Source organism: Aegilops tauschii, chromosome 2 (assembly GCF_002575655.3).
Source record: "Aegilops tauschii subsp. strangulata cultivar AL8/78 chromosome 2, Aet v6.0, whole genome shotgun sequence".
In the NCBI taxonomy this organism is placed as follows: domain Eukaryota; kingdom Viridiplantae; phylum Streptophyta; class Magnoliopsida; order Poales; family Poaceae; genus Aegilops; species Aegilops tauschii.
The window spans coordinates 375,259,372-375,271,833 of NC_053036.3; the positions used below are offsets into that span (position 1 = coordinate 375,259,372).

General features: G+C 50.9%; 1 protein-coding gene across 2 annotated transcripts; it reads right to left on the minus strand.

Annotated features, from left to right (window-relative positions):
• Positions 1-9,592: 9,592 nt before the first annotated feature.
• On the minus strand, positions 9,593-12,230 carry LOC109759150 (uncharacterized). 2 transcript variants are annotated; one of them, XM_073508607.1, is made up of 5 exons: positions 12,074-12,230; positions 11,767-11,986; positions 11,307-11,516; positions 10,480-11,195; positions 9,593-10,296 (listed from the first exon to the last, which is right to left on the minus strand). In XM_073508607.1, exons 1-3 carry the CDS (start codon positions 12,130-12,132, stop codon positions 11,448-11,450), a joined length of 348 nt encoding a protein of 115 aa, XP_073364708.1. In that variant the 5' UTR covers positions 12,133-12,230; the 3' UTR covers positions 9,593-10,296; positions 10,480-11,195; positions 11,307-11,447. The 2 variants fall into 2 exon arrangements, with proteins under 2 accessions (XP_073364708.1, XP_073364707.1); XM_073508606.1 differs by having other exon boundaries at positions 9,593-10,301.
• Between the last annotated feature and the right edge of the window lie 232 nt (positions 12,231-12,462).

Below are 12,462 nucleotides of genomic sequence, written 5' to 3' on the forward strand. Positions count from 1 at the left end.
CCAGTAAGGCCAAGTGACCCGGATTGTCCACCCGGGGAGGGTGATCCTCTCTACTCCATACTATAGGCTGCTCAGACCACCGCAAGTAGCGTGGAACCGCCGGCTCAACAGCATTCACAGCCCTCTTATGAAGCTTCTGATCTCGCTTACACAGACTGGTGGTAAATACATGGTACTGTCCACCGCTAAGCTGCTTTGGATTGGTCTGATAACCCCCCTGCTGCTGTTGATGACTCTGGCCAGACTGCTGATTAAAGCCCCCTTGACCGTTCTGAGGATTAGAATTTGAGCCGGCGCCCGGGCCATGAAAGCCGCCGGCGCCTGAGCCGCCGCCCGGGCCATTGTAATTCTTAAAGGCCTTCATGATTGCACAATCCTTCCATAGATGAGTTGCTGGCTTCTCTCTAGAGCCATGCCTTGGACAAGGCTCATTCAGCAGCTGCTCCAGCGTCGGGCCTGACCCGCCGCCTCGGGGAGGGGGCCTCCCCTTACGTCGCTGGTTATTACCTTGTGAGCTGGCGTTGGCCACAAACTCTAGGCTGCCATCGGCCTTGTGCTTGCCTCCTCCTTGGTTCCCCGGGTTATGCTGAGGACCCTTGTCATTGCCGTTCTTCTTTCCCTTCCCTGTCCTTTCATCATCTGAAGCGGGGTCCTTGGTACCATCGGAATCGGCGTACTTGACAAGAGCCGCCATCAGTGTACCCATATCATTGCAGTCGCGCTTAAGCCGCCCGAGTTTCATCTTCAGGGGCACAAAATGACAATTCTGCTCCAACATTAAGACTGCAGAGCCGGCATCCATTTTATCCGAGGAATGTATTATCTCCTTAACCCGACGAACCCAATGTGTCGTAGACTCACCCTCCTGCTGTTTGCAGTTAGTCAAATCCACAATTGACATAGACTGCCTACAGGTATCCTTGAAGTTTTGGATGAACCGGGCCTTCAGCTCAGCCCAAGACCCAATGGAATTCGGTGGTAGCCCTTTCAACCAAGTGCGGGCAGTCCCATCTAACATCATGGTGAAGTACTTAGCCATGGCCGCCTCACTGACCTCCAGCAGCTCCATAGCCATCTCATAACTCTCGATCCAGGCTGCGGGTTGTAAGTCTGCTGTGTAATTAGGCACCTTCCTAGGACCTTTGAAGTCCTTGGGTAGACGTTCATTGCGGATAGCTGGCACTAAAAAAGGGACACCCCCAGTCCTGGTAGGGATACCCACGTTGACGGAAGTAGTTGGATAAGCCGGGGGAGTCTGGTAAGCCGTCAACTGAGGCACCTGCTCCACCTCTTGCCGTGCTCTGTCTTGGCCTGCTGCGTGAAAGGCTCCTTTATGAGCCGGGCCATGGCCAGGGGGCGGGTCATGGCGTCGGACGTTACTTGAGCCGGTCGCTGATACCATGTGCCTGCTGTAACTCGGGCTCCGGCCTGGCCGAGGGGTCGAGTGGATCCTGTCCCGGCTGTAGGAGTACGCCTCTTGCTGCGCCAGTGCTGTCTGAAGGAGTTCCCTGACCCGGCGGGTTTCAATAGCCGTCGGAGTCGCCGTCAACTGGGAGAGCCGCCAGCCATGCCGCCGCGGCGACCATGTTCTCCAGCGGGTTATTATAATGACCCGGGGGTATTGGCACGTACTGAGGCGGGGCAGGGGGCACCTGGGGAGGCCCCATCGCTATTGGCTGAATAGGGGTCCCAGACCCGGGCACTATGACCCCTGGCGGGTTACTAGACCCTGCACCTGGCGTGTTGAAGAGGTTGTGTGGATCGTAAACCGGAGGGAGTCGAGATTGGGCCTTTTGATGCCTCCTTCTCATGACCTCATTGGACGCGTTCTGATCCATCGTGAGCCAGAAGGACTGCGCCTGGATCAACTGAGTTTGGGCATCGAGAGCCGCCCTCTCCGCAGCCATCCTGATCCCTTCCGCTGCCAGATCCTCCTTAGCTTTCACTAGATCCAACTTTAACTGTGCCACCTCCGCATCATGCTGAGCTTGATCCGCTGGGTCAGCCGTGGTGGTTAACAGGGCCGTCATCCTGTCCGTGAGATCCATTAGCACCTGAGCCGGCGAAGGCACCGGGGTTCCCGCTCCAGCAGCAGGGTTCTGAACAGGCTGTGCACCGGCCATAAAGACTCCGACCTGACTTGGCGGCTCAAACGGGTCCGGAATACTGTCACCATCGGAACAACCCATGAGCCTGCCATCTTGAAGTTGATACAGCGAATTTGACTCATCAGTGGACGACTCGCCGTCCGAGCCGGCGGCCGCCTCATCCCCAGATCCGGATCGATCAGAGGGCCCTCCATGAATGCATCCCACAAAAGCATGCCTTAAGGCAGGCCGGGCCCGGGCGGGTCGTGCACGCTGAGCCGTCTCGATGAAATCGGCGCAGAGATCCGGCTCAGGGCCCGGCTCACCAATCTTGCCAATGAAAACATGAATTCCACCAAAGGGGACCCGGTACCCGTACTCAATTGAGCCGGCGTTGGGGCCCCAGTTTGCATCGTCGATGTAGAGCTTGCCGCGACGACTCTTGGTCATCCGGCCCACAGCGTATCCCTTGAGCCCTTCAAAGCTGCCCTTCAAGAACTCAAATCCACCGTGCGCTGGCCCCACAGTGGGCGCCAACTGTCGTGGAATTGTCACGGCAGATGTCCTCGAACTAGGACTTAGTCGTGGAGCCATCGCAACTAGGAAGCTTGAAGGGGTTAAGTGGGACAAGGAACACGAGGGTTTATACTGGTTCGGCCCCTTACGATGAAGGTAAAAGCCTACGTCCAGTTTGAGGTGGTATTGATTAGGGTTTCGATGACCAGGGAGCGAGACCGCTATGCCTGGTTCTCGAAGAGATCTTGCTTGTCCCTAAACTGCTGCCAGGTCATCCCTTTATATAGGGAGGCTGATGCCCAGCAGCTCTCAGAGTCCCGGCCGGCTCATAAGAGTGTCCGGCTCGGACTCTCAACTATTCTTGCCTTACACTACAAGTTCTACCATGATAATGATTGTAACTACGGGCCTTAAGCCATATCCGGGTCTTAAGCCCATCTTTGGCCCACCGTCTTCAAGCTTGACGCCGGGCTTCTGGTAATGACCATATGAGTAACCCGGTCCCTCCTGGCGGGTGACTCTAAGGTCTATATCCTCAACAGTCAGCAAGACCCTATTACTATTGTTGATGACATTCCGGTAGCCACAGATGGACGAGAACTTTGCCTATTGGTCCGCCTCGTTTCAACGAGCAGGAAAATGGTTCTCTTCGTCCCTCGCCCTTGGTACCGACGTTGTTGCTGACATATAACTGACAGGCTACCCTCTGACATGCCTTGCTATCATGATCGTGCAAGATGTCACCGCCCTTCCTACTTTAACCACATGGTGGGCCCATAACCCACAGTTCCACAGGATCGAAACCTGACTCTCCTGTGCACCCCCTATTCCCAAATTTATTCCTCGCGCGTGGCCTCGTATGTAATTCACGGACCACCGTCCTACTGATCTATGCTGGCATCAGACAGAATACTTATTCCGATTGCTTTGAACCCCTTTCACACTCTGTTTCAGGCATCGAACGATTGTCTGCCGCTTGAAACTTCTCATGACACCTTCTTACCTTGCTCTCAATATTTTCTAAAGGTTTTTAATTCGAGAGTTACTTCCCCCACCTTCCCTGATGTTATCAACAAGTTAGTCAACCTTGCAGATGTCTATTCTCCCAGCCCCTTATTCTTTCGTAAGTACGATGGAGTTCCCAAAGAAAGGATGCCAACTTCATCATGAGAACTTGAAGCAGAGAAATGAAGACATCAATGTAATGGATCGACCACTTCGAGAAGACCAACCAAGACCGAGAAGATTCGTTAGAATTTCGTAACCAGACCTTACCCCCTAGTCCCCCTCTTAAATCTCGGGACGAGATTTCTTGTAGTGGAGGAGAATTGTGACGCCCAGATAATTAAGCTACATAAACCTCTGTTAATGATGCCACGTCACTTCAGTTACTGTTGCTAATCTCGCGTTTGTTCAAAACCGATTCAAAATCCAAATTCAAAAACAAGTCAAAGAATTAAAGTTTTCAATTGTCAAATAGAAAATGTTCAAATTGTAGCAAATAAATCATAGATGATTATGGTGGTGAAACCACATTGTTGTGAAATGTTTGAATACTCCGAATTAAATAGAACAGAAGCCAAAACCAATAATTAAATGCCCTTTATAAAATATAACATATTAAACTAATTAAGTTTGGTGCCCAAGATATAGTGGCATTAGAATAAGTAGTAATACTATTTTTAGGAACTAAGATCATAATTATAAAAAAACTAAAATAAAGAGAAACTAAAAGTAAAACGGTAAAAGAAAAATTAAGAAAAACAAAATACAAAAAAAAAAAGAGAACACCCCCCCCCCCTCGCTGGGCCACGGCCCAGATGGCCTCGGGGCCAATATGGCTGGCCCAACCGCACCTCTCCTGGCCTATATGGCCCCTCCCTCATGACCTAACCCCCGAACGCCCCACTCCCCTCACGATCCCCACCTCCCCCTCGTCTCCCTCACCCGCCGCCACCACACAACACACACACACGCACGCACGCACGCACGCATCGTGCCGGGGAGAGGAGCTCCCCGCGCCCGATCCCCTCGCGTGCATCGGTGCCCCGCCTCCCTCCGTTACCGGCGACCACCAGCAGGCCGCCGCCCTGCGCCGTCGCCGCCAACGGCCCCATGTTGGCTACAGCTTCATCACCGGCGCCGCCCCTGCCGCACGCCCCCTGCCGCCCGGAGCCACTGCGTCGACGCTCGTCGCCGACCACCGCCCCGTCGCCGGATCTCCTCCCCATCGCCCGGTCGTCCCCGTCCACCTCCTCGACCCTCGCTGCCCGAACCCCTGCAACACCCATGTGAGCTGCCGCCTCCCCTCCTCACTCCCTCTCTCTCTCCCGTCGTTGAGCCCCCGCTCGCGGCCGCGGTCACCGCGTCCACGGCTGCGCTCCGTCCGTGCCCCGCACACCCTGGCCTCCTCCCCGCATGGCCCGACAATGCTCGCCGCCGCCCGCGACTGCGCCCGCTTCCACCCGCAGCCACTCCGTGCTCGCGCGCGACGCCGCTGGGCGCCGGAGCTCGTCCCACGCGCGTGCTCCACCGCGCTGCCCGCCTAGCCTCGCCGCGCCGCTGCTTTGGCCACGGCCACGACCGCCGTGCGCCCCTGGACGTGCGCCCAATCGGGCCATGCCCGTAATCGCCACCCTGCGCCCGCTTTGGCCCAGTGCCAATGACACCTGGGGCCCAGCCCCTGGAACGTTTAATAAAAAAGAATTTTAAAAATAAATAAATAAATAATAAGTAAATAAAAATGTTAACTAATTAAGTTTTTAATTAACTAAATTAATTAACTTAATTAATCTTGTTTAATTAAACTAAAAACATTAGTTACCTAATTAACTAATTAAACTGATTAATAGGTTAATTAGATTATTGTACCTATGACATGCGGGACCCACATGTCAGCGACCCAGTCAACACCTCTGTTGACTGCTGATGTCAGCATGCACTATTCTGGATAATGTTGATTTAAAATAATTAAGTAAATTCTAAAAACGATTAAATCTTTTAAAATTAATATAAAATAAACCGTAGCTCGGATGAAAAAACTTTGTACATGAAAGTTGCTCAGAACAATGAGACGAATCCGAATACATAGCACGTTCGTCCGCCACACACCCCTAGCATATCGAACACGCAATTTTCCCCCTCCGTTTCATCTGCCCGAAAATGGGAAACACCGGGGATACTTTCCCGGATGTTTCTCCCCTTCACCGGTATCACCTCTTACCGCGTTAGGGTACACCTAGCACCGCTCATTGTCATGTCATACATCGTCATGCTTATGTTTGCATTGTATTCATTGTTTCTTCCCCCTCTTCTCTCCGGTAGACTACGAGACTGACGTTGCTGCTGGTACCCCGATCAACTACGGTGTTAACGACCCCTCCTTCTTGCCAGGGCAACCAGGCAAGCCCCCCCCCCCCCCTTGATCACCAGATATCGCCTATTCCTTCTCTCTACTGCTTGCATTAGAATAGTGTAGCATGTTACTGCTTTCGGTTAATCCTATTCTACAGCATAGCCTGTCTTTGCCACTACTGTTGTTACCTTTACCTGCAACCCTAAATGCTTAGTATAGGATGCTAGTATTCCATTAGTGGCCCTACACTCTTGTCCATCTGCCATGCTATACTACTGGGCCGTGATCACTTCGGGAGGTGATCACGGGCATATGCTATATACTTTATACTGTTACATTACTTATGATACTGTTCGGAGATGGGGGCTGAAGGGGCAGGTGGCTCCATCCCGGTAGAGGTGGGCCTGGGTTCCCGACGGCCCCCGACTGTTACTTTGTGGCGGAGCGACATGGCAGGTTGAGACCACCTAGGAGAGAGGTGGGCCTGGCCCTGGTCGGCGTCCGTGGTTACTTCATAATAACACGCTTAACGAGTTCTTGGTATTTGATCTGAGTCTGGTCATTTGGTCTATACGCACTAACCAACTACGTGGGAAAGATATGGGCACTCGACGTCGTGATATCAGCCGAAGTCTTCTTGACGTCAACGACTGAGCGGCGCACGCCGGATTGGACTGGAACGCCTGCTAGGCTAGGTCTGCTTCCGGGCGCCCTCGCAACGTGCAGGTGTGCAATGGGCGATGGGCCCATACCCCTGCGCCATAGGATTTAGACCGGCGTGCTGACCTCTCTGTTGTGCCTAGGTAGGGCTGCGACGTGTTGATCTTCCGAGGCCGGGCATGACCCAGGAAAGTGTGTCCGGCCAAATGGGATCGAGCATGTTGGGTTATGTGGTGCACCCCTGCAGGGAAGTTTATCTATTCGAAAAGTCGTGATCTTCGGTAACAGGACGACTTGGAGTTGTACCTTGACCTTATGACAACTAGAACCGGATACTTAATAAAACACACCCTTCCAAGTGTCAGATACAACCCGGTGATCGCTCTCTAACAGGGCGACGAGGAGGGGATCGCCGGGTAGGATTATGATATGCAATGCTACTTGGTGAACTTACCATCTACTCTCTTCTACATGCTGCAAGATGGAGGCTGCCAGAAGCGTAGTCTTCGACAGGATTAGCTATCCCTCTTATTCTGGCATTCTGTAGTTCAGTCCACCGATATTGCCCCTTTACACAGATACCCATGCATATGTAGTGTAGATCCTTGCTTGCGAGTACTTTGGATGAGTACTCACGGCTGCTTTTCTCCCTCTTTTCCCCCTTTCCATTCTACCAGATGCTGGAGCCCAGGGGCCAGACGCCACCGTCGACGACGACTCCTACTACACCAGAGGTGCCTACTACTACGTGCAGGCCGCTGACGACGACCAGGAGTAGTTTAGGAGTATCCCAGGCAGGAGGCCTATGCCTCTTTTGATCTGTATCCCAGTTTGTACTAGCCTTCTTAAGGCAACCTTGTTTAACTTATGTCTGTACTCAGATATTGTTGTTTCCGCTGACTCGTCTATGATCGAGCACTTGTATTCGAACCCTCGAGGCCCCTGGCTTGTATTATGATGTTGGTATGATTTATTTTATTTTTAGAGTTGTGTTGTGATATCTTCCCGTGAGTTCCTGAACTTGATCGTACACGTTTGCGTGTATGATTAGTGTACGATTGAATCGGGGACGTCACACATGGATAACAGAACTCCTGTCGGAAGCAGGTGTAGAGACCTCGACTCGCACACACGTCGTCTAATCCCAAGGAGCCTCCTGATGAAACAACAGTAGGTTCGGAACTGGAAGGATGCAACCACTGATTAAGTACAACTCTCCTTGGGGAGCCCTCTCAAGCAGTTGAAAAAACAAATTGGATGGATTCCCGCCCATGGAATACAGCAAGACCGTGTTGACACCTATTAGGCCGTACTCAAACTGAATGACTGTCACCACGGTTGATGTAAAGCAATTTTGCAAGAAGGGAACGGAGAAGACCAACTGATTTTTTTGCTTTCAACAGCAATTAGACCAAATTGGCTTGCAACTAAGGCGAGTAAATTGCATAAAACCACCAGTTTGAGGGTTAGGTTTGCGAAAAACACTAGGATACAGTTTCTCTGTGGAAAACACCACATCTTGCGTAATTGTTTTGCAAAAACCACTGATCGGCGGATAAGCCTCGTTTGAGCACGTTTATGACAGGTGGGTCCCGCTTGTCAGGCTGACTTGGCAAGAAAAACGCCCCCTGGACACTTTGACTAGTCAAAAACGCCATGTGGACACGAGCAGGCCGCTGCCCAACTGCGTTGACCCAGCAATGCAGCTCGCTGGCAACTTCGCGCCGGTGCCGGAGATGCTTTCACCGCTGCAGAACTTCGCGCTGGTGGCCGAAGACGCCGTCCTCGCCGTGGAACTTCGCACCGGTGGCTGGAGACGCCGCCCCGCTGCAGAACTTGGCGAACCAACGGCTCCCGCCCACGGCAGGGCACCACTTGCTCCGCGGCGTGGGGCTCGCCCCAGCTGGCTCTCTTTGGCCTGCCGCTGGTGGTGTGGAAGCGAGCCATGGCGCACGCGCCGCTAACGACGGGCGGGTCTACTGGTCTACTTCGGCGGCGGGCTCTCCGAGAAGGCGGGGTAGTTGCCGTCCGCCCCTTCATCCATGCGTGCATTAGTCGTTCTTGGGCCTCCCCGCTGTTTGCCGTCGTCGTGGGGCGGAGAAGAGGAGAGGACCCGCGACGTCTCGATCCAAATCGAGGACGGCACGGTGGTGGCTCGATCCAGATCGAGGACGACGTGATTGCCGCTCGAACCAGATTGAGGACGGCGCGGTGACGGAGCGTCACGGTTGGGCCGGATTCGGGGGCGAGGGAAGAAGGCGGAGCATGGGGACGAGCAGGGACCACGCCGGCGGGGGAAGATGTAGTCGGGCTTGTGTCTGGCTGCCCGCCGTGAGGGAGTTGGCGTGGGAGATGGGGAGGGACGACGTGGATTGGCCAGGAAGGGCATTTTGACTAGTCAAAGTGCCCAGGTGGCATTCTTTTTGCCAAGTCAGCCTGACGAACAGGGCCCACCTGTCATAAACTTGCTCAAAGTGCTCTAATCCGCCGATCAGTGGTTTTTGCAAAACAATTACGCAAGATGTGGTGTTTTCCGTAGAGAAACTGTATCCTAGTGTTTTTCGCAAACCTAACCTTCAAACTGGTGGTTTTATGCAATTTACTCCAACTAAGGCTGGTCATAGTGGGAGTAACTTAGCAAGTAACATAATACACTTCAAGAAAAGTTTGCTTACATGGCATGTATTTAATGAGGAGAGGGATGGTTGGAGTAACATAATATGTTACTGTAACATAACACATCACGAGGCAAAATGAGTCTACATCTTAATAAATGATGGCTTGCATGATATCACGTACATGTTACTTCCCACTATGAAGGTAGTAACATAGACTAGTAACATATGCATGTTACTAGTCTAAGTTACTCCCCACTATGACTAGCCTAAAAAGTACTGAAATCTCCCGGAACACGCACACCCCAAATGAGATGTCACTGAATTTTCACAGATAATAATTATGATAAACATGCATAGAAAGGCAAGAGCACATGCTCATAAACAACTATTATGAGACAGAACACAATGTTCTGGCAAACGGCTACGGAGCCCTCAACAACACATAAATAAAAATGCTGAATCTAATCAGGTCACCCGCACATCTCTTTTCCTCTAAAGTAGCATTTTCAACAATATGCAGCACAACCTTAGCTTGTTGCAGGTGTTCTTCCTGTGACCACCGACAACATAGTTTGGGCATTTAGCTTCTTCTCTTTCCTTCTGAGGAAGATCGCCTTTCTATGGACAGGTGGTGCTCTTGTGACCTGGCTCGTGGCATATACTACAGAAATCTCATGTATTGGCAAACAAGCCCTGAGCATATGGTTGGGACTCTCACTACGTTGTGTGGTGCTCATTTTTGCACAGAATTCACCATTTTTTTACAGGTGCATAGAATTTACCATTGAAGTACGGTTACTCCCATTTTGATCTTGTTTCATAGCTGTTTAGGTAAGGTTGTTTTTCAGACCACATGCCTCTGTCAGCTCCTTCCATGCAGTCTTGAACTCATGAATCGTCAGCATGTGATGTATTGTCTTGGGAATTCTAATTTGAAGTTGCTCCAGTTTGTGTAATATGGACCAAGAAATTCATTTGCCTTCTTAAGCACGTGCAACTTGCACCAATGGCGGGTGGTTTCTGGCATCACCTTCTTGATTGCTACCTCCATTGCCCTGGACTGATCTACAGGCATGCAACCACACACCTTACTGAAGCAGCATATTAAAAAACAGAAATATCAGAAGCAGAGTGCTAGCAAGAATGCCAAAACAAAACCACTCATCTCAGCAATCATGAAAGGGATGCCGTATGCAACCGAAAGTTAACAAAATTTGGAATATTGAACACAACATTCACACACCTATGAGCAAGGTCCGCGGATGCTTGCCGCCCATCATGCAGATAAATTCAGTGAACACCCACTCAAATGTTTCTACTGTCTCATCCCTTACAAGAGCGCTGCCGAAGATCATGCTTTGAAAGTAATTGCTCACCCCCACAAACAGTCCAAACGTATATCATACAGGTTTGTGCGGTATGTCGTATCAAATGTTATTGCGTCTCCGAAGTCATGGTACTATGCCCTGCTTGCTCCCGTATAGATCAAGTTCGGTATGCAGCTATGTTCGTCGGGTTGTACCCTGTAGTAAAACCCAGAATCTTTTGATCCCAATTCTGCAAAAACCTCCATTCTCCTCCTACTGACGCCTGTTAGCGCACGACAGTAGGAGTGGCACCCCTTGTACTGTTCACCACTCCTTTCTATCAATGAAACGAGGCCCAAGGCGTGTTCCCGAAAAAAACCTCCATTGTCTTTCGGACGTCATCGTATGCCTCAACGCCCTTTTGCTGAAAGGTACATTGCTCATTGAACCATAAAGAAACTACCAATTATGTTGTACACCTTGCCGATGCTAATATTATTTTCGCGGAGCTGCAAGGTCACGTGTGTATATAGTGATTGTGTGACGGCCTATGCTTGCTTATATACCAGCCGCTGTCGTTTGACCGCAGCAACCGTATCATTGCGGGGCACCTGCACTGGCAAGACCGTGTGTTACTTCCTTTTGGTTTGCCCTGGGAATGTTTGTAACAAATAACAAGGTTAGTTATAGTACTTTTGGCAAGTACAAGTGTGCTACATCAGCTAATTTCTTATACTGACGAAAAATGAAAAATAATGCTCACCGAGCATCCACGAACTATCTCCTGCAGTCATTTTGTTCTCTGGACGTTTAGCCTGCTCTTCCCGTATCTAATTCCGAACCCAATTTCTCTGGATTGTAATAGTCATATGCTTCTTTGGATGAATAAAAATTGCTCCCTACTTCAGGAACTATAACGGTGCCAGTCTTCTTCTCGGCATAGACTCTCACTGTTTTCTTCAGGGCACTTATTCTGCCAGCACAAGATGGACGCTCAGCAGGTGCGTGCCCAACATGAACCCCGTATAATTCAGAAATGATTTAATAACACTGAATCAGAAAAATAATAATCAAAGAACACTTTGTGAACTACAGTTGCACGGCATCAGCGAGGCATAGCAACATAGACTAATATGATTCAGTACACATTTTTTGTCAGACTACTCAAAACTAGGCGATAACCGAACAACTAATACAACGATAGCATCATATAAGCCATATACCTCTTCGTCCAGCCCGGGGCTTGAGATCTTTGCCGATGATTCCTCTGAGATCTTTTCCCACAAACTCAGCCCCTCGCAAGTGCTGTTTAGGTCTACTTGGACTGTCAGCGCCACATAGCCAACATCACCAATGCTGAACTCAGCGGCCGTGCATACCAGAATTTGGGTGTGTTCGATGTGCAGTTTGGAGTCGCCACCTCCAAGATCCGGCAGCGGGAACCTGCTCAAACAAGGAACGGTCTATTCAGCGGCGCATCTAGTAACAGCGGTGGTCACTACAAACCAAAATCGATGCCAGCAAACATACCTGGCAGCCGGATCTGATAGGAACTCGAATCCATGATCTTCCGCCTCCGCCATCGCCATAGCTCTGAGCTTCTCGACCCGTGCGGCGCCCAAAGGGATAGATTTTCCTTTTTCTTTTCCCTAAGCGGCGGGGCGGGGTGAACCCGCGGTGTCATATAGGCTTTTCCTTTGGTGAAAAAAGTATTGGCTTTTCAGTCGGCAATCATTACGTACCGCGTTTCATTTTTCCTGTACCAACGGGACATGTGCATGTTCTGCCGTCAGCGTGCCGTCTTATCGAATGGAACCGTCACCGTATCATACTACTCGACGCTGCCTATCCTTCCTTGTTTTGTACGATTGCAGTTAATACACATAGCGACGCGTCATTGTCCGGTTGGTCAATGTAGC